A 26206-nucleotide genomic window follows, 5' to 3' on the forward strand; every position below is an offset into this window, starting at 1 on the left:
AAAAACACAATACCACCCCCCAACATTACAACCCATCACCCACATACCCCTAATCTAACCCAAACCCACCTTAAATAAACCTAACACTAAGCCCCTGAAGATCTTCCTACCTTGTCTTCACCACGCCGGGTATCACCGATCGGTCCTCCAGAGGGTCCCGAAGTCTTCATCCTATCCGGCAAGAAGAAGTCCAGAAGAGGCTCCAAAGTCTTCATCCTATCCGGGCAGAAGAGGAGATCCAGACCGGCAAACATCTTCATCCAAGAGGCATCTTCTATCTTCATCCATCCGACGACGAGCGGCTCCATCTTCAAGACCTCCGGCACTGATCCATCCTCTTCTTCCGACGTCCTAACACAGAATGAAGGCTCCTTTAAGGGACGTCATCCAAGATGGCGTCCCTCGAATTCTGATTGGCAGATAGGATTCTATCAGCCAATCGGAATTAAGGTAGGAATAATCTGATTGGCTGATGGAATCAGCCAATCAGATTCAAGTTCAATCCAATTGGCTGATCCAATCAGCCAATCAGATTGAGCTTGCATTCTATTGGCTGTTCCGATCAGCCAATAGAATGCGAGCTCAATCTGATTGGCTGATTGGATCAGCCAATCGGATTGAACTTGAATCTGATTGGCTGATTCCATCAGCCAATCAGATTTTTCCTACCTTAATTCCGATTGTCTGATAGAATCCTATCAGCCAATCGGAATTCGAGGGACGCCATCTTGGATGACGTCCCTTAAAGGAGCCTTCATTCTGTGTTAGGACGTCGGAAGAAGAGGATGGATCCGCGCCAGAGGTCTTGAAGATGGAGCTGCTCGTCGTCGGATGGATGAAGATAGAAGATGCCGCTTGGATGAAGATGTTTGCCGGTCCGGATCTCCTCTTCTGCCCGGATAGGATGAAGACTTTGGAGCCTCTTCTGGACTTCTTCTTGCCGGATAGGATGAAGACTTCGGGACCCTCTGGAGGACCGATCGGTGATACCCGGCGTGGTGAAGACAAGGTAGGAAGATCTTCAGGGGCTTAGTGTTAGGTTTATTTAAGGGGGGTTTGGGTTAGATTAGGGGTATGTGGGTGGTGGGTTGTAATGTTGGGGGGTGGTATTGTGTTTTTTTTTTACAGGCAAAAGAGTTGAATTCTTTGGGGCATGCCCCGCAAAAGGCCCTTTTAAGGGCTGGTAAGGTAAAAGAGCTTTTCAATTTTAATTTTAGAATAGGGTAGGGCATTTTTCTATTTTGGGGGGCTTTGTTATTTTATTGGGGGGTTAGAGTAGGTGTAATTAGTTTACAATTGTTGTAATATTTTTATTATGTTTGTAAATTATTTTTTTATTTTTTGTAACTTAGCTTTTTTTATTTTTTGTACTTTAGTTTATTTAATTGTATTTATTTGTAGGTATATGTAGGTAATTTATTTAATTAATTAAATGATAGTGTGAGGTTTAATTGTAACTTAGGTTAGGATTTATTTTACAGGTAATTTGGTAATTATTTGATCTAGGTAGCTATTAAATAGTTATTAACTATTTAATAGCTATTGTACATGGTTAAAATAAATACAAAGTTGCCTGTAAAATAAATATAAATCCTAAAATAGCTACAATATAATTATTCGTTATATTGTAGCTATATTAGGGTTTATTTTACAGGTAAGTATTTAGCTTTAAATAGGAATAATTTATTTAATAAGATTTATTTTATTTCGTTAGATTTAAATTATATTTAACTTAGGGGGTGTTAGTGTTAGGGTTAGACTTAGCTTTAGGGGTTAATAAATTTAATAGAGTAGCGGTGAGGTCCGGTCGGCAGATTAGGGGTTAATAATTGTAGGTAGGTAGCTGCGACATTGGGGGGGGGCAGATTAGGGGTTAATAAATATAATATAGGGGTCGGCGGTGTTAGGGGCAGCAGATTAGGGGTACATAGGGATAACGTAGGTTGCGGCAGTGTGCTGTCGGCAGATTAGGGGTTAAAATGTTTTATTAGAGAGGCGGCGATGTGGGGGGGTCTCGGTTTAGGGGTACATAGGTAGTTTATGGGTGTTAGTGTACTTTAGAGCACAGTAGTTAAGAGCTTTATGAACCGGCGTTAGCCCAGAAAGCTCTTAACTCCTGGCTTTTTGCTGCGGCTGGAGTCTTGTCGTTAGATTTCTAATGCTTACTTCAGCCAAGACTCTAAATACCAGCGTTAGAACGATCCCATAGAAAAGATAGGATACGCAAATGGCATAGGGGGATCTGCGGTATGGAAAAGTCGCGGCTGGAAAGTGAGCGTTAGACCCTTTCCTGACTGACTCTAAATACCAGCGGTAGCCCAAAACCAGCGTTAGGAGTCCCTAACGTTGGTTTTGACGGCTAACGCCAAACTCTAAATCTAGGCGATAGTGATTAAAAACATAGCAGTGAACAAATGATCCATAGGCAAACATATATGCCCTATCATGATAGTGAAAAATACATGAAATGTGACATACATATCCATCACTGCTATTCATAGTGTAAAATTGATAAATTGCCATTACAATTAATGGTGTAGCCTTTATCTCATATCCACACACATACACAAGAAAAGAAAGTATTACACACATTAGTTACAGCATACATAGGGAATAACATTCACCCACATATGCACCAAATTAAGATCCTCTTACCAAATCCATCTTAATTGTACTTTCACCACTGACTGATCCCTTCCCCACCAAGGGTGACTGAAACATAACCTTACACTCAAGTCAAAATTACGAACAATTCACTTCCATTAACAAAATATGCCCAGTCTTTTTTATATTTACGCTTTTTGAGTCACCAGCTACTACTGAGCATGTGCAAGAATTCACAGAATATACGTATATTCATTTGTGATTGGCTGATGGCTGTCACATAATATAGGGGGCGTGGAAATATACATAACTTTGAAATTTGTCAGAAAAAAAAATCTACTACTCATTTGAAGTTTAGACTAAGGGGCCGATATATCATTGTGCTGGCGGACGTGATCCGATGTAGCGGATCATGTCCACTGCACATCGATAAATGCTGACAGCATACGCTGTTGGCATTTAACATTGCACAAGCATTTCTCATGAAATGCTTGTGCAATGCCGCCCCCTGCACATTCGTGGGACAATCGGCCACTAGCAGGGGGTGTGAATCATCTCGATCATATTCGATCGGGATGATTGCTTTCCACCACATCAGAGGTGGCGGACGAGTTAAGGAGCAGCGGTATTAAGACCTCTGCTTCTTAACTTCAGTTTCAGAGAAACCTGAAACTACGGGGGTAGATTGCAGCATCCGCTGCTTGATAAAGCTACCCCCATGTGCCATTGCATTGTCTTTTATCATGCATTTGTTGTTTATGCAAATATACTGTATTCACTGGTCCTTTAACCCCTTACTCAATGGGTGGCTGGATTGAGACACAGCCCTATGTGTGCTTATTTGCATTTACCCAAATAATTAGCTGTGGAAACTTTCGGCTAGATTACGTGTCTGGCGTTAGCCTTAAAAAGCAGCGTTAAGGGGTCCTTCTATAGCATCCAACACTTCCTGTAAGGAGATAAGGGAATCTAATGAATCTATGTCCTCTTTCTGTAGTTTAGGGAGGTCTGTCTCCTGTAAATATTGGTCTAAAGCCTTGATGTGAGAAGGATCTTTAGTCTTTGGGAGGTTGTAAAGATTATAATAATATTCTTTGAGTGCGTTCGCTATAGCTTTATGTTCTGACACATTTCCCTTTTGGGGGTCAGATATATTAAGAATATGTGTTTGGGCTGTTCTACGTCTAAGAGCTCTTGCCAGCAATGTACCTGTCTTATTTCCCCCATAAAAATAAATCTTATTTAGATATAAAGTCTTTTTGTGTGCTTCTTTATTAAGATAATTTCTCATTTTGTCCTGGCATCCTTTAAAGGGACACTCAATCAAAATTAAACTGTCATTATTCAGATAGAGCATGCCATTTTAAACAACTTTCCAATTTACTTCCATTAACAAAATGTGCACAGTCTTTTTATATATAAACTTTTTGAGTTACCAGCTCCTACTGAGCATGTGCAAGAATAAGTGTGTATGCATTTGTGAATGGCTGATGGCTGTCACATGTTACATGTATGCATTTGTTATTGGCTGATGGCTGTCACATGGTACAGGGGGAGTGGAAAAATACATAACTTAAAATTGTCAGAAAAAAATCTACTACTCATTTTAAGTTTAGACTAAGTGCTATTGCATTGTCTTGTTATCTTGCATTTGTTGATTATGCAAATCTACTGTGTTGACTGGTCCTTTCATTTATCTAATAATTCCTGTTTTCGTGGAGAAGCCTTATGGGAGATTTCAATGTTGTTTAATTCTCTTAGGAGGTCCTTTTATTTAGTAGAATATATTTTTTTTCTGTAGAGCTTTTTGTTTAAAAAAGTTCCCTCTAAGGACCACTTTATGGGCTAACCAAGTGGTCATATGGGAGACCTGGCCATTTTCATATATTTGAAGATATTCCTTTATGGAGTTATATATATCTGTTTTTAGTATAGGATCATGTAGCATAGCCTCACACAAAAGGGTCTCAGAGGGATAGAGGACCATGTTAAGGTTATTAATACAGAAGAGTGATCAGACCATGAAATCAGTGATATATTTGAATCTTTTGCCAAAGATAAACTAAAATTGTTATGAATCACTACGTGATATGGAACTCAACTGCAGAAATTCTATAAGTAGTTTTGTTAGCCCGTAGTAATTCTGAAAAGCTAAGAGACTGGACTCAGAGCAACTGATACTTAGGCTAATTATAATATATACAAAGATCACCTTAACAATGTTGCTAAGGTAATATGATAGAACAGGACTTGCAATTTAGACTTGAGGTATTGAAGCTTTGACCAGTTAGCTCCCAGTGAAGTATAAGTAACTTATATAGGTGTGAAGTCAAAATACACTTAACTATACCCAAAGACAATTGTAAGTACAAGTAACAAGAGGCAATAACTTCTAAGATTGATGCAGGTATGTCTCTTTAAGAAGAGAGGAGTTCCGGACTTTACTGTAAATAATGTGGATCACAGTCTATTGTTACTCACGTGTAACACTCCCAGTAAGAGGGGAAGATGACAAGTCCCGGATTAGGAGGTGAACTCCATCTACATACACGGAGAGAGAGAGACACGAAGAGGCTGTTAGTTTCAGCGTTCACGCTGGCTGGAGCTTCGCAGCACAGCTGACTGCACACTAAGCTGTAGTTGATTGGGAGGAGACGCTTTCACTGAGCGTCGAGCGATACACGCTGTCTAACTGTTTGTATCACAGCTGACTCCAGACTGACTTGTTGCAGAAACAAAAGGAACGCTTTCACAGAGCGTCTTTAGGTAATTTGAAAACTAGTTGATACTGTAGGAAACGAATCCAATATGGATAAGACTGTAGTAGAGAAGGCTTATTAATTAGATTAAGGTAGATTCAGGAGATGTGACCTCTAAGACTATTTAATACAAAATACTAAAGCTGGGAAAAGTGGGCGTGACAGGTTTAAATAACCTGGCTCACAAGGTGAAGTTGATTTAAAGGCACAGCAAGTTGAACACAAGTCCTGAAAGTAAAACATCCATTACAAAAATGAGTTATGAACCAATAATCAATGTGGGAATAGCTATGATTCGGGCTTGAGAAGAATGTATAATTACGTGTCATAGGGTGATGTTACCGCCAAATATCTGTAAGAGTTAAGGTTCTTAATATACTTGATATAGAACGTCTCATTTTAGCCGGCGTCTTACTATATCCCAGAGAACAGTCACTTTGTGGAGACAAAGCTACATTGAGGTCTCCCCCTACTATCAAAGTCCCCTTCCTTACTTCTAGAATCCTGTTGCAGAATTTAGTAAAGAATGCTGTTTGGCCTATATTGGGGGAGTAAATATTAACCAAAGTGACGGCGATTAAATAATAGCCCAACCAAGATTATATATTTTACTTCGTTATCTGTATGTTTTTCTAATAGATGGAAGATAACATGTTTCTGGAATAGAATTCCTGCCCCGTTGCGTTTTTGTATATGAGAGTGAAAATAACCAAGGGGAAATTCCTAAAAAAAAGGGGCTTTTTATCCAAGTATGGCTTAAAGTTCATTTGGTTCATAATAGCACAAACTCGTGTTTCCAAAATATCAGTAAAAAAACACATCCTTCATCAGCTCCAATGCATCAGACATCAAATCTCAAACATAGTCCCCATAGAGCAAGCCAATCCTGAGGTGGGAGTTGCCCTTGCTGTAAGCAAAGTTATTCCTCAAAAGGAACATAAGGGAGAATGTATCTTAGTGTCAGGGTTTTTTCTTGCTTTGTTTGCCATGTGCTGCTGGCAGCCATTTTACTCACTTCTCTTGCTGACTTTGGTGCATACTGTGTGATGCTGCTCATTTCCTGCACTTTCTTTTATGGCCAGACTGGTGTACATCATCCGTGGGAGACAGGATGCAGTCTCAGAATTGTGATGTCATCACTTAGTATTTAAAGGGCCTCTGTTCAGTATGCTTTGCCCTTGCGTTGTCTCAGACCTGTTTGTGAGAGCTCCTGTGTATTACCTGGCTGTCTAATGTCCCTCCTGGTTCCTGATCCCTGGCTTGTTCCTGACTTTGCGGTTCTCCTTGTACCTTATTACGGCTCGTCTGACTACACGCTTTGGCTCCTGACTTGGCTCATCTGACTACCAGATCTGGTTTTGATTCCTGGCTTGTTATTTGACTTGTGGACTTTTTATTATTTTTTGCTATTAATAAAGGTGTGATTATTTTTGCACTTCTCGTCTCAGTCTGATTCCTGGCACCCTGACATTACGCAAGGGCCATGAATCCTGATGGTGCTAATAATCCACCTTTACCTGCCATAATTTCCAGAATGGATGAACAGGATCACCGCTTGGATCAATTTGCACTAGCCCTGCAAACCCTGCTGACTCACACTGCACATTTGGACCAAAGTGTCCCGCAAGTTATGGCTGCTCCTGTTTCCGCTGATGCACCTAGTCCTACCAGGAGCATGTCCGGGTCTGCACCTCTGCCTCAGCAATATGGAGGCAATCCTAATCAGTGCAGATGGTTTTTGAACCAGGTGGGCATTTACTTTGAGATGTTACCTCAGGCGTTTCCCTCTGACAGAGCTAAGGTGGGATTTCTCATCTTGTTACTTTCTGACACAGCTCTTGCCTGGGCTAATCCCTTGTGGGAGACTAATAAACCTGTGATTTCAAATGACCCTGAATTTGTGGCCTCCTTTCGAAGGGTATTTGATGTTCCGGCTCGCTCCTCCTCTGCTGTTAAATGACTCATGTCCATTCAGCAAGGTACAAGATCTGTTGCTCAGTATGCCATTGAGTTCCGTACGCTTGCCGCAGAGGTAGGTTGGAACAATGAAGTCCTTGTTGCCGCCTTCTTTCATGGGCTCTCTGATGCGATTAAAGACGAACTTGCTGCAAGATATTTACCAGAAGATCTTGAGGCATTGGTGTCTTTTTTTATCCTAATTGACATCAGACTAAGTGAGAGGCCTTCTTTCAAGGAGCGTTTGTGGAAGCCTCCTGTACCGTTGTCTCCTACGTGTTCGCTCCCACCCATACCTCCCTCTCCTCCCATGCCTCCTGGTCCTGAGTCACCAGGTACTGTTGAGCTGATGCAGTTGGGATTCATGCGTCTCTCCACAGCAGAGAGGGCCTTTAGGTTACAGGGCCACCTTTAGAAGTCTTGTCCTACACGGCCGGGAAACACTCACACCTAAGGTCCTGTCAGGGGCAGACCTTGGGTGGTTTATACTTGTCCCCGGAACCGCTAAAGGAGAAACCTTTGTTCACGGTTGTCCTTTCTTGGGTGGACTCCTCCATAGTCACCCAGGCTCTTGTTGACTCCGGTGCTGCGGGCTATTTCATTGACAGTGCTTTTGTATCAAAGCACTCCATTCCTGTTTTGCCTCGGTCTGTTCCGCTTGCTATTGAGGCCATTGATGGCAGGCCCCTTCAGCCCGTACTCGTTACTCACGAAACCGCTCCGTTATCAATGGCTGTTGCGGCTCTCCATTTTGAAACCCTCCAGTTCCAGGTGATAAACTCTCCGCATTTTCCGGTTGTTCTGGGTTATCCCTGGCTCCAAAAGCACAATCCCAGTCTCGACTGGCGCAGGTCCGAAATTTTGTTGTGGTCTCCGCAATGCATTTCCACTAGTCTTCGGAAACCAGTTAAGGTCTTGTGCACTTCTTCGGTATCTCAATTGCCAGAGGAGTACCGAGAGTTCCTAGACGTTTTTGACAAGGTGCGTGCCAGTACGTTGCCTCCTCACCGGTCTTACAATTGTGCCATAGACCTGCAACCCGGAGCGATTCCTCCTCGGGCCGGGTTTACCCTCTGTCTGTTGCGGAGAATTGTGCTATGGAGGAGTATGTTGCCGATGCTCTGTCATGGGGGATCATCCTCAAATCCTGCTCTCCTGCAGGGGCTGGCTTCTACTTTGTGAAGAAAAAGGGTGGCGAGTTAAGACCATGCATCGATTCTAGGGGTCTTAATCGTCTTACCATTAAAGGGACACTGAACACAAATTTTTTCTTTCGTGATTCAGATAGAGCATGCAATTTTAAGCAACTTCTAATTTACTCCTATTATCAATTTTTCTTCTTTCTCTTGCTATCTTTATTTGAAAAAGAAGGCATCTAAGCTTTTTTTTTTTGGTTCAGAACTCTGGACAGCAATTTTTTATTGGTGGATGAATTTATCACACCAATCAGCAAGAACAACCCAGGTTGTTCACCAAAAATGGGCCGGCATCTAAACTTACATTCTTGCATTTCAAATAAAGATTCCAAGAGAATGAAGAAAATTTGATAATAGGAGTAAATTAGAAAGTTGCTTAAAATGTCATGCTCTGTCTGAATCATGAAAGAAAAAATTTGGGTTCAGTGTCCCTTTAAGAATGCTTACCCTATTCTGCTCATTACGGAACTTTTTGACCGCCTCAAGGGAGCTACGGTCTTTACTAAACTTGATTTGAGAGGAGCGTACAATCGGGTTAGGATCAAGGAGGACAAACCAAAAGAGAGAGAGTCCCAACTAGACTTTATATATTTTTAAGCCCCACTGTGGTTTGAACCGGAAACACAAACTTTAGTGTGAAACTCTGGATAATATCAAGTAGTTACACCTTTGGATTCATAAATGGATTGTTGACTTAATCCAATTTAATTCATGCCCATTTTACATTTCTTTGGTAGAGATTAATTGCCTTTATAGCTACAACCGCCAGTTAATGTTAAAAATGAATCAAATAGAATGTCCAGTTCTATAAACCTTACCGTAGTGCACACTCTCACAATGACAAGGTTCTTTTTAATCAACAGTTCAAAGTACCACTCCACGGCTTTATATCACCCCAGAAATAAAACAGGAGAAGCTAAACGTATCTCACCAGTTACTCGCACGCTCTTCCAGACCTCAGTCTGTCCACCACCGCGGATCGAGCGGCGTCCTTCTGCTGACGGGGAATACCTGTGGCTTGTAGCACTTGGTTGTACAAACAGAACAGTTCCGTTGCGTGTCCAACATGTCGACCCGGCTCCTGTCCAATGAACGCCCAGTATGGTGACGTATCCTGCGTGTCACCACCGGCACAGGCCAGGGGTGTATTCAAGATATCAGGGGCGTACTGGCGTTATCCTGCAGTACCCCAAAGGCTGCAACTGTTCATCCAAGGCAAGGAACTTGTATTGACAATTGCAAGTGGGTGCATAAACGGAAGGTTTAAAACGTCATATAGTACTGGCAAGGTTGTGTTGTATAGGTAGGGTTTCAAATTACCATAGGTGAAACTTCCGAAGAGGGAAAACCAGCTTTTCTTTTCCTCCTCACAGATAGTCAATCCGGTGGGCTTATGCAGAAAGTGCTGGCTAGTGGTAAAATGGCATTATCAAAAAAATAGGAAATAAGCCAAGCACTAATGAGTAAAAATAAAACTTAGAACTTTATTTTGACATTTAAAATGAAGAATATAAGCGATAGAGAGTATGGGTAACCCCCAATAAAGACTAACGCGTTTCGGCTAGGAGAGCCGTACTCATAGTCCCTAAAACCATTGAAAACACACTGACTTAAATACCCAGTGTTACATCATGATAGGTTGGACAGTTAATTGAAATTTAAAGGTATATTCACTATCGTAGTTTCACATCATATAGTATCTTACTTAATATATTGCTAGATATTGGAATTACCTTTACAAAATTCCTTTAAATGTCCAACAAATGGGGGGATTTTTTGGGGTGATCATGTTTATTTAAATTCATTTATAAAGTATTAACAACAAATTGTACCTTGCTATAGGATTGTTTACATCAGTAAAAAGATCAATATACATATGGTTTACAAACTGCATCCTAAGCCTAAATATACAAAATATATATAATATAAAGATACATGAAAAATGATAATAAAAGGAGTATGTTCTTTGTGTATACACCATCCAAATGATCTTATTGCACCCTAACAGCTAACCAAAAGTGTCTATGTAAAATAATAATGCAAAATTATATAAATATATTCAAAACCCAAAATTGAGCCTATGACAAGAGATATGGCCAAAAAATCCAAAATTTATCTAATTGTTTCCCAATACATAAAAAATTAAATTAATTAAGGAATATGTGAATGGAGAAGTAGAACCAAAAATGTGTACACATGTGCTAATTTGTATATATTATTGTTACTGAGCCTATGACTAGAAACTATACTACATATTGACAATTGATCTCTAGATCAATTAGAAAAAGGAAATAAATCTAATAAGGACACTCACAGGGGATACATATCCTTTTGGAATGTTATCACGACCAGTGATTGATAAAGTCGTATTCGGAATTCAGGCCCCCAGGTCTCTTAGTTTGGAGCCTGAAAATCCAATACATTTCCTGTCTTGAAAGGACCTTAAAGCGGTCTCCCCCTCTCTTCTGGGGTTGGACTTTTTCAATAATCGTCCACTTAAGTGAACTACAATCCTTGTCATGTTTTTGGACAAAATGGGTCACTAATGTGGTACTACTCTTGCCCACCCGGATAGTGGACAAATGTTCGCATATCCTTGAGCGAACATCCCTGGTGGTCAGACCCACATATTGTAGATTACACTCCTCACACCAGAGGAGGTAAACACAGTATGTGGACTTGCAGTTCACACAAGAGGAAATATCAAAAGTTTCCCCTGTGACCATTGAGGAAAAAGTATTACCTACTCGTACGTGTTCACATGCTTTGCATTGTGAATATCCGCACCTGTATGTTCCTCTGTGTCTAAGCCAGGAAGAAGTACCTGTAGCTGGAGTAGCTCTTTTTAATTGGGAAGGGGAAACAAGATTACCTATTGTTTTATTTCTCCTGTAGGAAAACCTACAGCCTTTCTTCACAGTCTCTGTGAGGGCATCATCTGCCACCAACAACCGAAAATGATTTCGGACTATGTTACAGATCTGTGGGTATTGAACTGAATAATCTGTTACAAAGGTAAGTGTATTTTCAGAACTTTTAATAGAAATTTGTTTATCTTGAAGGAGACTTCCTCGTGGGATACTATCTACTTCCTTTCTGGCTCTTTTGATGACTTTTCTATTATACCCCCGTTGTTGCAGACGTTTCTCCAGATCATCCGCATGTGTCACATAACTTTGGGATAAGGTACAATTGCGTTTAATACGCACAAATTGGCCTTTGGCCACTGAATAGGGCATATGTTTAGGATGGCAACTTTTGGCGTGTAAGAGGCTGTTTCCTGAGATGGGCTTCCTATACACCTGTGAGGATACCCTCCCAGAGGAACAGCCCCTTAGTTCCAAATCCAAATAGTGTACCCAGGTTGGGCTGTACTCAAATGTGAATCTTAGATTCACCTCATTGAGGCCCAAATAGTCAGCAAAATCCTGCGCTTGTTCCTTAGTACCCTTCCATATAAATAGAAGATCATCTATATAGCGAATATACAGTTTAATTTTCGATCTGAAGGGGTTCCCAGCCTCATAGACGTGGGACCGCTCCCACCAACCCATGAACAGGTTGGCGTAAGTGGGGGCAAATTTGGCCCCCATTGCAGTCCCACGTCTCTGCAGGTAGAATTCCCCCTCAAACCGAAAATAATTATGAGAAAGCAGGAATTTAGTGACATTAAGAACAAAGGAGATGAATGACTCACTGTGGGTTGTTCCCTCCTCCAGAAAATATGCAACTGCCTGGATACCCCATTCATGTGGTATCATTGAATATAGGGACACAACATCCACATTGAGCCACCCAAAATCCTGCTCCCAGGGTACCTTTTCAACCAAGTTCAATACTTGTTTAGAATCCCTAACATAGCTGGGGAGAGACTTAACCAGGGGTTGGAGTATTCCGTCCAGCCACTCAGAGAGATGTTCCAGCATAGACCCTATGCCATTCACTATGGGTCTACCCTGGACATTCTCTAGTGACTTGTGCACCTTTGGAAGGCGATGGAACAAGGGGATGACCGGATGTTCTACAAAAAGATATTTGGAAGTCTTATCATCTAACAGTCCATCCTCCACTGCTCCATCAAGAAGGTGCACAAGTTCTCTCTGAAAAGTGTGTGTGGGGTCTTGTTTCAAATGTTCGTAATTTTCTACATTTTCTAGTTGTCTCAGGGCTTCCTTAATGTAGTCAGACCTGTTTAGGAGGACCACTGAGCCCCCCTTGTCCGCCTGCTTGATAACCACATCTGGGTTCTCTTCCAAAGCCTTGAGGGCTTTTCTTTCATTCAGTGACATATTACTCGGAGTGTTTGCCTGTGACAAAGTTAATTGCCTTAAGTCAGATTCCACCCTTCTGTAAAAGGTCTCTATGATGTTACCCCTACTTTGGATAGGGTAGAATGTGGAGGGATTTCTGTATTTTCTAACCCTATCTGGATTCTGCTGTTCCATACTTGATGTTCCCTCTCTCTCTAGTTCCCTTAAAGTGATAAGATCACATGTTTCCAAAAAATCTAATTCCTGAAGGGGACCCCCCTGAGTTGGTGTGAATCCAGTTGCTATCTCTTGGTCTGAGTTTGCCTTTGAAAAGTGTTTACGCAACGTCAAATTACGAATAAACTTATTCAAATCCAACATTGTCTTGAATAAATTGAAGTTTACTGTGGGTACAAAACCCAGACCAAGTGACAGCACTCTTTCCTCATAATTACTTAAGATGTGGTTAGATAGATTTATGACGGTACGTATTTCGACGGGGCTCTTGTCTGACGGGATGGGTATCTCCCTTGTTGGGGTCCCTGTAGATTCGTACCTCCCCCTTCCCGGGGTGGTGTCCTACCTGAAAAACCTGCTCCAACTGTACCAGCTCATCATCTCTATTCTGAGCTGCTGCAGATTGGGCAGGGGGGTAGGAATGGTCAACTGTGGGTTGGTATCTTATTTGTTGATTTGGTTGACCCCTAGAGCGAGAAGAGTTATATATTACTCTACCTCTCCTTGATCCTCCTTGATCCTGCCCTACCACCCATCCTATGCTGTTGATAAGTGTGACCCCCATTTCTATTGAATTCAGTATTCATGCTCACAACTTCTTGAGAAAAATTACTCCCATCCTCATTCTCTGATTGTGTACTATCACCACCTGAATCTGCCTCACTTTCAGAAAAAGTTACAGTTTTTTTGCCCCTGGATCTTCTCCTACCCCGCCTACCCCGCCTACCCCTGGTTAAGTCTCTCCCCAGCTATGTTAGGGATTCTAAACAAGTATTGAACTTGGTTGAAAAGGTACCCTGGGAGCAGGATTTTGGGTGGCTCACTGTGGATGTTGTGTCCCTATATTCAATGATACCACATGAATGGGGTATCCAGGCAGTTGCATATTTTCTGGAGGAGGGAACAACCCACAGTGAGTCATTCATCTCCTTTGTTCTTAATGTCACTAAATTCCTGCTTTCTCATAATTATTTTCGGTTTGAGGGGGAATTCTACCTGCAGAGACGTGGGACTGCAATGGGGGCCAAATTTTCCCCCACTTACGCCAACCTGTTCATGGGTTGGTGGGAGCGGTCCCACGTCTATGCGGCTGGGAACCCCTTCAGATCGAAAATTAAACTGTATATTCGCTATATAGATGATCTTCTATTTATATGGAAGGGTACTAAGGAACAAGCGCAGGATTTTGCTGACTATTTGGGCCTCAATGAGGTGAATCTAAGATTCACATTTGAGTACAGCCCAACCTGGGTACACTATTTGGATTTGGAACTAAGGGGCTGTTCCTCTGGGAGGGTATCCTCACAGGTGTATAGGAAGCCCATCTCAGGAAACAGCCTCTTACACGCCAAAAGTTGCCATCCTAAACATATGCCCTATTCAGTGGCCAAAGGCCAATTTGTGCGTATTAAACGCAATTGTACCTTATCCCAAAGTTATGTGACACATGCGGATGATCTGGAGAAACGTCTGCAACAACGGGGGTATAATAGAAAAGTCATCAAAAGAGCCAGAAAGGAAGTAGATAGTATCCCACGAGGAAGTCTCCTTCAAGATAAACAAATTTCTATTAAAAGTTCTGAAAATACACTTACCTTTGTAACAGATTATTCAGTTCAATACCCACAGATCTGTAACATAGTCCGAAATCATTTTCGGTTGTTGGTGGCAGATGATGCCCTCACAGAGACTGTGAAGAAAGGCTGTAGGTTTTCCTACAGGAGAAATAAAACAATAGGTAATCTTGTTTCCCCTTCCCAATTAAAAAGAGCTACTCCAGCTACAGGTACTTCTTCCTGGCTTAGACACAGAGGAACATACAGGTGCGGATATTCACAATGCAAAGCATGTGAACACGTACGAGTAGGTAATACTTTTTCCTCAATGGTCACAGGGGAAACTTTTGATATTTCCTCTTGTGTGAACTGCAAGTCCACATACTGTGTTTACCTCCTCTGGTGTGAGGAGTGTAATCTACAATATGTGGGTCTGACCACCAGGGATGTTCGCTCAAGGATACGCGAACATTTGTCCACTATCCGGGTGGGCAAGAGTAGTACCACATTAGTGACCCATTTTGTCCAAAAACATGACAAGGATTGTAGTTCACTTAAGTGGACGATTATTGAAAAAGTCCAACCCCAGAAGAGAGGGGGAGACCGCTTTAAGGTCCTTTCAAGACAGGAAATGTATTGGATTTTCAGGCTCCAAACTAAGAGACCTGGGGGCCTGAATTCCGAATACGACTTTATCAATCACTGGTCGTGATAACATTCCAAAAGGATATGTATCCCCTGTGAGTGTCCTTATTAGATTTATTTCCTTTTTCTAATTGATCTAGAGATCAATTGTCAATATGTAGTATAGTTTCTAGTCATAGGCTCAGTAACAATAATATATACAAATTAGCACATGTGTACACATTTTTGGTTCTACTTCTCCATTCACATATTCCTTAATTAATTTAATTTTTTATGTATTGGGAAACAATTAGATAAATTTTGGATTTTTTGGCCATATCTCTTGTCATAGGCTCAATTTTGGGTTTTGAATATATTTATATAATTTTGCATTATTATTTTACATAGACACTTTTGGTTAGCTGTTAGGGTGCAATAAGATCATTTGGATGGTGTATACACAAAGAACATACTCCTTTTATTATCATTTTTCATGTATCTTTATATTATATATATTTTGTATATTTAGGCTTAGGATGCAGTTTGTAAACCATATGTATATTGATCTTTTTACTGATGTAAACAATCCTATAGCAAGGTACAATTTGTTGTTAATACTTTATAAATGAATTTAAATAAACATGATCACCCCAAAAAAAAAAAAAAAAAAATCCCCCCATTTGTTGGACATTTAAAGGAATTTTGTAAAGGTAATTCCAATATCTAACAATATATTAAGTAAGATACTATATGATGTGAAACTACGATAGTGAATATACCTTTGAATTTCAATTAACTGTCCAACCTATCATGATGTAACACTGGGTATTTAAGTCAGTGTGTTTTCAATGGTTTTAGGGACTATGAGTACGGCTCTCCTAGCCGAAACGCGTTAGTCTTTATTGGGGGTTACCCATACTCTCTATCGCTTATATTCTTCATTTTAAATGTCAAAATAAAGTTCTAAGTTTTATTTTTACTCATTAGTGCTTGGCTTATTTCCTATTTTTTTGATAGGATCAAGGAGGGCCACGAATGGAAAACAGCATTTAACACAAGGAGCGGGAATTATGAGTATCTTGTATTGCCCTTCGGCCTATGTAATGCTCCTTCTGTTTTCCAGGAATTTATTAATGATGTCCTACGAGATATGTTGCAACAGTGTGTTGTGGTGTACTTAGACGACATCTTCATACACTAACCCACGCTTGAGGCTCATCGTTCTGATGTTACACGGGTTCTTCAGAGACTACGTGTGAATGGCCTGTTTTGTAAACTTGAGAAATGTGAGTTCCATCAGACTCAAGTAACCTTCCTAGGTTATGTTATCTCTGTTGCAGGGTTCTCCATGGATCCTGACAAGTTATCTGCAGTTCTGCAGTGGCCTCGCCCAGTTGGTCTTCGGTCTATTCAACGTTTTTGGGGTTCGCCAATTACTATAGAAAGTTTATTAAAAAAATGTCTTCCTTGGTCAAACCTATCACAGACATGACCCGTAAAGAGAATGATCCACTCCATTGGTCACCTACTGCCATCAGGGCCTTTGATAGTCTTAAGACTGCCTTTGCTGTCGCTCCAGTTCTCGCTCATCCTAACCCTGTCCTGCCTTTCGTTCTTGAGGTTGATGCATCTGAGACTGGAGTAGGTGCCCTCTTGTCTCAACGTCCTATGCCTGACGGTTCCTTGCATCCATTTGGTTTCTTCTCTAAGAAATTGTCTTCAGCGGAGTGCAATTATGAAATTGGAGACAGGGAATTACTGGCCATAATTTTGGCACTCAAGGAATGGAGGCATCTTCTTGAGGGTACTAGCGTGCCAGTGCTCATTCTTACTGACCACAAGAATTTAACTTATCTATCAGAAGTAAAACGTTTGTCGCCCCGACAGGCCAGATGGGCGCTATTTTTGTCTCGGTTTAATTATGTGGTCTCCTACCTGCCTGGTAGTAAGAATGTTAGGGTTGATGCCCTCTCTCGACAATTTTCACCTCTGTCCAAGGAGTAGTCTGTACCTACTCCAGTTATACCTCCTGACCATATTTTGGCTACAATACGTACTAATTTGACTTCTCCCTTGGGGGAGGAGATCCTGGCTGCACAAACCAATGCACCTCCTGAGAAACCTAGTGGTAAGTGTTTTGTTCCTGAGAATCTTCGAAGTAAACTTTTTCACACTTAACACTATCCTAAAGCCACAGGTCACCCAGGCAAGAACCAAATGATTTGGTCTGTCACTCAACAATTCTGGTGGCCAGGTCTTCGTTCTGATGTTGCTGCGTATGTTGCCTCCTGTTCAGTTTGTGCACAGAATAAGACTCCTCGATGTCTTCCTGTGGGTCTTCTTCAACCTATTGCTAATGGTGAGCGTCCTTGGACACATCTTTCTATGGACTTCATTGTTGAGCTCCCTGTTTCCAATGGCAATACTGTTATCCTTATGGTGGTTGACCGTTTTTCTAAAATGTCACATTGCATTCCCTTGAAGAAGTTGCCTACCGCTCAGGAGCTTGCTTCAATTTTTGCCCGGGAGGTCTTCCGTTTACATGGGTTACCCAAGGAGATAGTGTCGGACCGGGGTATCCAGTTTGTCTCCAGATTTTGGCGTTCCTTTAGTGCTCAAATGGGATCCAGCTTTCCTTCTCCTCGGCATATCACCCTCAATCCAATGGGACTGCGGAATGGTCTAATCAAGCTATGGAACAGTTCCTCTGCTGCTATGTCTCAGATCACCACAATAATTGGTCTGAACTGTTACCTTGGGCAGAGTTTGCTTGTAATAGGGCTATTAATGCTTCCTCCAAGTTATCCCCATTTTTTTTTGCCCGATTCATTCATGTCTCAGGGTATTCCGGCTTTTGAGGAGCATCTCCGGCAACTCCATTTCACGTGGTTGCAGATTCAGGATTGCCTTTATCGTTCTATGCAGCACCAAAAGTTCCAGGCTGATTGTAGGCGTCTGCCCGCACCTTCCTACCAAGTTGGTGAGAGAGTTTGGCTGTCCTCCCGCAACTTGAACCTTCATTTGCCCTCCAATAAACTGGCTCCCCGTTATGTTGGTCCTTTTCAAATACTCCGACGGGTCAATCCTGTGGCCTACGCTCTTGACTTTCCTACTGTAATGCGCATCTCCAATGTTTTTCATGTCTCCCTCTTGAAACCATTGGTTTGTAATTGGTTTACCACTGTGTTGCCTCATCCCTGTCCTATCTTTGTTGACAACCATGAGGAGTATGAGGTCAGCAGCATTATTGACTCTCGTATGTCCAGGGGCAGCATACAGTATTTGGTTCACTGGAGGGGCTACGGTTCGGAGGAGCATTCATGGGTTCCCTCTTCTGATGTTCATGCTCCCGCCCTCCTCTGTGCCTTCCATGCCCGTTTCCCTAATAAGCCTTTTGTCCTCCCGCGGGGGAGGGGTCATTGAGGGGAGGGTACTGTCAGGGTTTTTTCCTGCTTTGTTTGCCATGTGCTGCTGGCAGCCATTTTACTCACCTCTCTTGCTGACTTTGGTTCATACTGTGTGATGCTGCTCATTTCCTGCACTTTCTTTTATGGCCAGACTGGTGTACATCATCCGTGTGAGACAGGATGCAGTCTCAGAATTGTGATGTCATCACTTATTATTTAAAGGGCCTTTGTTCAGTATGCTTTGCCCTTGGGTTGTCTCAGACCTGTTTGTGAGAGCTCCTGTGTATTACCCGGCTGTCTGATGTCCCTCCTGGTTCCTGATCCCTGGCTTGTTCCTGACTCTGCTGTTCTCCTTGTTTCTGATTCCAGCTCGTCTGACTACTCGCTTTGGCTCCTGACTTGGCTCATCTGACTACCAGATCTAGTTTTGATTCCTGGCTTGTTAATTGACTTGTGGACTTTTTCATTATTTTTTGCTATTAATAAAAGGTGTGATTATTTTTGCACTTCTCGTCTCAGTCTGATTCCTGGCACCCTGACACTTAGATACTTCCAGCTAATAACAGTCACACAGACCTCCTTCTGTTAGAAGTGTTGCAGTTGGTAAACACTGCTTTCAGAGATAGCTCTAATGGATGTGCTATCCAGACGAGCATTAACTTGAAATGCACACAAGCAATCGTGTTTACTTTCAACTAATATGAGCAAAAAACCACACACATGCAAAAACTCGCAATAAACGCATTTTCGCTCACACGTAACTGTAGCGTTCCACTCGTAATCTTAACCTAAATACATTTCATGCACCTCCCTCTAATCATGGGTGCTGGCATTTTGGAACCTGTTTACACTAGAGGTATCTGAAGAAGAGTTTCTGTACACTTGAAAACACATCAGTAATGGAATGTAGTGAATGATAAATTTAAACATGATGGCACCAGTAACTAGAGGGAGGCAGGGAATAACCTCAATAAAATGCTAATAGAATGTATTCAGTGGTTAATTTATGAGGTTTAAGCTTTCTCTACTCTTCCTGGCTATCAAAACAATATGGTTGATAGATACTGTATGATATACTCTGTTCAAGAGAATGGCTTTATCTTTTGTAATGCTTAGTCTAGTCTGAAAGTAATAATGACCTCCAAGTTTACAGTAAAAGTTTTATATTAGCTATTTTTGAGCATGTTATCTTTCTAGTGGTTGGGTTGTTTTGGATCAAAGTCCTCACTTTAGCTTCTATCTCACAACTGCTGACTTTCTGACATGTAGAACCACTTCTACTGTAAAGGAAAACAGCCTCCATAAAAAAATCCCCACTAACATGTACAAAATATAAACCCTGAAAAGGTTCTGGAAATAAACACAAAAAAAAGAGACAACTTTGTCAGCTTTGATATGGTGAGAAGCAGCCACAAGACATGATATTTTATAAAGCACTTGCGTCTTTTTAAATCATGCATGCTGAGTTGCAGTGTAGGTGAGAAATACTGACCACACCTTGAGAAAACCCCAGAATAGCCACTGCCAACCCCTGTTATGCTTCTGGCGATACAAATACTGTTTTATACAGCAAAACTACATTTACAGACCCTGGTTTTGCAAATGTTTCTAAAGTCTTGCAGATATATTTGCTGTTTTTCTGTGTTTCTAGTTGTTTACATTTGCTTTGGTATATATAATGAATTGGGGCATTTACACACCTATATACAGTGGGGCAAAAAAGTATTAATCAGCCACCAATTGTGCAAGTTCTCCTACTTAAGAAGATGAGAGAGGCCTGTAATTCTCATCATAGGTATACCTCAACTATGAGAGACAAAATGTGGAAACAAATCCAGACAATCACATTGTCTAATTTGGAAATAATTTATTTGCATATTATGGTGGAAAATAAGTATTTGGTCACCTACAAACAAGCAAGATTTCTGGCTCTCACAGACCTGTATCTTCTTCTTTAAGAGGCTCCTCTGTCCTCCACTCATTACCTGTATTAATGGCACCTGTTTGAACTTGTTATCAGTATAAAAGACACCTGTCCACAACCTCAAACACTCCAAACTCCACTATGGTGAAGACCAAAGAGCTGTCGAAGGACACCAGAAACAAAATTGTAGACCTGCACCAGGCTGGGAAGACTGAATCTGCAATAGGCAAGCAGCTTGGTGTGAAGAAATCAACTGTGGGAGCAATACAGTAATTAGAAAATGGAAGACATACAAGACCACTGATAATCTCCCTCGATCTGGGGCGCCACGCAAGATCTCACCCCGTGGGGTCAAAATGATCACAAGAACGATGAGCAAACATCCCAGAACCACACAGGGGGACCTAGTGAATAACCTGCAGAGAGCTGGGACCAACGTAACAAAGGCTACCATCAGTAACACACTACGCCACCAGGGACTCAGATCCTGCAGTGCCAGATGTGTCCCCCTGCTTAAGCCAGTACATGTCCGGGCCCGTCTGAAGTATGCTAGAGAGCATTTGGCTGATCCGGAAGTGGATTGGAAAAATGTCATATGGTCAGATGAAACCAAAGTAGAACTGTTTGGTAGAAACACAACTCTTCGTGTTTGGAGGAGAGAGAATGCTGAGTTGCAACCAAAGAACACCATACCTACTGTAAAGCATGGGGGTGGCAACATCATGCTTTGGGGCTGTTTCTCTGCAAAGAGAACAGGACGACTGATCCGTGTACATGATAGAATGAATGGGGCCATGTATCGTGAGATTTTGAGTGCAAACCTCCTTCCATCAGCAAGGGCATTGAAGATGAAACGTGGCTGGGTCTTTCAGCATGACAATGATCCCAAACACACCACCAACAAAGGAGTGGCTTCGTAAGAAGCATTTCAAGGTCCTGGAGTGGCCTAGCCAGTCTCCAGATCTCAACCCCATAGAAAACCTTTGGAGGGAGTTGAAAGTCCGTGTTGCCCAGTGACAGCCACAAAACAGCACTGCTCTAGAGATCTGCATGCAGGAATGGGCCAACATACCAGCAACAGTGTGTGACAACCTTGTGAAGACTTACAGAAAACGTTTGACCTCTGTCATTACCAACAAAGGATATATAACAAAGTATTGCAATGAACTTTTGATATTGACCAAATACTTATTTTCCACCATAATATGCAAATAAATTCTTTCCAAATCAGACAATGTGATTGTCTGGAATTGGATTTGTTTCCACATTTTGTCTCTCATAGTTGAGGTATACCTATGATGAAAATTACAGGCCTCTCTCATCTTCTTAAGTGGGAGAACGTGCACAATTGGTGGCTGACTAAATACTTTTTTGCCCACTGTATGTGACTGGTAGTAACACCCACTGGTAATGGGATGGAAAAGAGAGATGAAAAAATTAATCTCAATAAATTTCAAACAATCTGGCCATTGTTATAAATATTGCTGCCGTATATTACTTAAGACCCATGCACGCTCCAGCACCTGCCTCAATATACTTAAAAAAAAAAAAAAAAACATTTGATAGCAGTAAAGTAAATCTGATTATTTTTTTAAATGTACTCTCAATGGCCTTTTACTTATGACTTCACATTTTAATTTTAAAACTACACCAGTATTTACAGTGACAAATCAAATATATGACACACAAAAAATATCCTCTATATGTCTAAGATGCTATTTATAATTTTATACTTAATTACAACCTAATATCTATCTAGCTATCTAACAGACTAAACAATCAATCAGGACAGTTGGATGGTATATACTTGTTACCTTACCATATACAAGACTAGATTAAGAGTGGGGCGCTATTGTTTGTGCGTGAGTATTATTTAGGGTTTATGCGGCCGTATGAATGCAACTTAAATTCCGCTTGTATTACAATTTTAAAGTAAATGTGAACGTTTGAGCACAATCACGATTTACCCTAGAGTGATTACCACAGCCTCAGAGCTCTGGTCAACTGTTATTATGAGTCAAAAAAGTGTCACAAAACACATCAAAAATACATTTAAATGTACAGTTCTACTCATAGTAATATTAAAAAAAATTGCACAAAAAAAGTGATAAGGGCTCAAAGATATGAGGTATCAGGTAATAGAAAAAAAGGCATGCAAAGGGAGATACATACATATACGTCTAAATATCGATATGTGTATATGTGTGTGCATATGTATTTATATGTGTATATATGTGTATGTGACATATAAATACATATAAACACATGTATACATATATGTATTGGAGACTTTTGCAGTCAAGTAGATGAAAACATGTAACATCATATTTTTGCAATATTCATATGTAATAAAGGTTTTAACTATAAACATTATACATTCCAATGCTCTGCACCTAGCAGAACATGATATATATATATATTATGAAATATATTCCTACATATATCTGTACATATCTATACCTATATATAATCATGTACATATATATATATATATATATATATATATATATATATATATATATATATATATATATATATATATATATATATATATATATATATATATATATATATATATATATAGGTACAAATATATATTTTTCAAAAATCCATCAGATATATATTTAAAATCTCTTTAAAGGGACAGTCTAGTCAAAATTAAACTTTCATGATTCAGATAGGGCGTGTAATTTTAAACAACTTTCCAATTTACTTCTATTATCTAATTTGCTAAATTCTTTAGATATCCTGTGTTGAAGAAATAGCAATGCATATGTCTGAGCCAATCACACGAGGCCTCTATGTGCAGCAACCAATAAGCAGCTTCTGAGCATATCTAGATATGCTTTTCAGCAAGTGATATCAAGAGAATGAAGCAAATTAGATAATAGAAGTAAATTAGAAAGTTGTTTAAAATTACATGCTCTTTCTAAATCATTAAAGAAAAAATGTGGGTTTCATGTCCCTTTAAGTATAAAATAGAACATATTCTGCTATGTGCAGAACATTAGATTATGAAATATACAATATTATCTTCTTATGTTGGGCTTTTAAATAACCGTGATTGTGTTTGTGCGACTTGTGGGTGTTAGTTTTTTTTCAAACTTTTATACTCCATTGAAGCCTATGGGGGAATGCGATTTTGGGTTTGCGACTTTTGAAAGTCTCTTTGTTACTTCGACTTTACGAACGAGAGCGCAAACTTTTTACTTTCCCCTCGTAATATGAGCGTAAGACTTTGATCACTAAAAACATACTACTGGTAGTTTTAACACGTGAGCACAAAATATCATTCCACTCGTAATCCGGCCCACATTTATTATTATTATTTACTTACACTACATCTTCCAAACTGTTCTCTCTCCCTGACCAACTTTATTTTCCTCTCTAAACTTTAATAGCCTCAAAAATCAATCTAATAACCCCACTATCTTTAGCTGCCTTCACCATGAGAAACTAGATCTTTAAAGGGACAGTAAACATAAAAAAATAATGTTATATAATTCTGCACATAGTGCAGAATTATATAACATTATCTTATCTGCAGCTCTCTGATTGCAAAAATCTCTTAAAGCTTTTGATTTAAAGTTGCACTTACCTGGTCTCCTCTCCAGGCTCTTCTGATCGGGTCTTGGTTTTCAAAAGCGCTTCGGGGGCAAGCTGTCTAATCACATCGCGCCCGATCGCACCATTGAACTGAATGTAGCTCGCTCCCTCTACCAGATCAGAGAGGGGAAAAAGCTACATTCAGTTCAATGGCGTAATTGGGCACGCTGTGATTAGACAGCGTGCCCGCGAAGCACTTTTGAAAACCAAGATCCGATCAGAAGAGCATGGAGAGGAGATCAGGTGAGTGCAACTTTGATAGCAAAAATCTCTCAAAGCTTTTGATTTTGAAAGCTGCCGCTAAGATAGTGTTATATAATTCTACACCCAGCCCCTTTCACTCGGTTTTCCAGCTAACCTTTTTAACAGAGCTAAACTTGGAGCTTCTAAGTAAGTTTTTAAAAGGTTTTATACTGGATTTTTATATCAGTATCTGTGCATATTATTCTTTATATTAGTGTCTATTACATGCAGTTATATGAAAATTAATGTATACTGTCCCTTTAAACATTGACTGCTAGATTACAAGTGGAGAGAATGTGCACTAAAATTGCTTGAGTTAAATCAATAGTTCTTTTATTTTTGCACTCATATTACAAGTTGAAATAATTTTTCTATCATTCAAGAAACACCCTAGGAAGCACTAACATCTGGATAGCTTGAGTGCGCTAAATCGCTCACATTATAGACGTGTATTGGAGAGTGCTGAAAAATTCAGCTATCACTTGAGAGCTAATCCAAAGGTGCACTCAACCTTAGCTCAAGTATGCTATTGTGTTGAAATGTAAGTTTAAAACACTGCACAAATACACACATATGTACACGGTCAAACACATACATATAGACACACACAATATGAGCGTAAATTAATGATATGTCGCGCGCCGTGATATCTTTAATGCACCATTTGTAATGTAGCCCTTAGGGGCCTATTTATCAAGCTCTGTATGGAGCTTAATGACCTGTGCTTGGCTCGCCAGAAACACAAGTTATGAAGCAGCGGTCTAAAGACCGCTGCTCCATAACCTGTCCGCCTGCTCTGAGGAAGAAGACAGAACTCGCAAGAAATCAACCCAATCCAATATGATTGGGTTGATTGACACCCCCTGCTAGCGGCCGATTGGCCGCGAATCTGCAGGGGGCGGCATTGCACCAGCAGTTCACCAGAACTGCTGGTGCAATGATAAATGCCGACAGCGTACGCTGTCGGCATTTAGTGTTGTGCGGCGAACATGATCCGTAATATCAGATCATGTCCGTCCGCATCTTGTTAAATAGGCCCCTTAATCTGCATAATACTCTGAATAATATTTTATTTTAAACATGCATGCAGTAGGGTATGTTTTTACCGTATATTTAAGATTAAATAGTTAACATTAAGTACCTGGCCTAGAATGGACAGTATCAATGAGCTTTTACCACTTCCAACACTTCCACAGATTCCTACCAGCTTGCCCTGTAGGAAAAAAAATAAATATTGTTTTAATTAAGCTACAGTTTTTATTATTTTGTACAATAAACCATCAAGACATAGTATATAACTACTAGTGTTAATCATTTAAAGTGACAAGATTGTAATATAAAATCTTTCATTATATGTCATGAAACCGCAAAACAACTTTCTTCTCTTACAATTAAAAAGAAACACTCAAGTCAAAATTAAACTTTCATTATTCTGATACAGAACACAATTTTAAACAACTTTCCAATTCCATTATAAAAATGTGCACAATCTTTTTATATGAGGCACCAGCTCCTACGGTGGCTATTACAGTAGGAGGGAAAATAGAACTAACGTTAACATTTGTCAGAAAGACACCACTCATTTGAAATTAAAACTGCATTGTCCTTTTATTATGCATTAACTGATTATGCTATTCTACAATGTTGAGTGGTCCTTTAAGAGTCTGCACACTGCAGTCTTCATAAACCAAACCTACTACATATCTGTGCCTAATTGCCCTAAGCAGAGATAATCAGATAAGGAACTGCAAAACAATGGAACGTTTTCTATTCAAATGACCTTGGTTAATTTTGTCTACTCTAGTTAAGTCCGGATTGGCTCCTATAAATAAGGCAAGTGGTGG

At 40.3% G+C, this 26206-nt stretch overlaps 1 protein-coding gene across 1 annotated transcript in view; it reads right to left on the minus strand.

Moving 5' to 3' along the window:
• LOC128654044 (ATP-binding cassette sub-family C member 5) overlaps window positions 1-26206 on the minus strand; it is a 432957-nt gene that overhangs the window by 339527 nt on the left and 67224 nt on the right. Inside the window, exon 10 of the mRNA XM_053707695.1 lies at window positions 25504-25575. Within this exon, the coding sequence (XP_053563670.1) occupies window positions 25504-25575 (72 nt within the window). The remainder of the gene's footprint in view (window positions 1-25503; window positions 25576-26206) is intronic.

This window comes from Bombina bombina, chromosome 3 (genome assembly GCF_027579735.1).
Source record: "Bombina bombina isolate aBomBom1 chromosome 3, aBomBom1.pri, whole genome shotgun sequence".
In the NCBI taxonomy this organism is placed as follows: domain Eukaryota; kingdom Metazoa; phylum Chordata; class Amphibia; order Anura; family Bombinatoridae; genus Bombina; species Bombina bombina.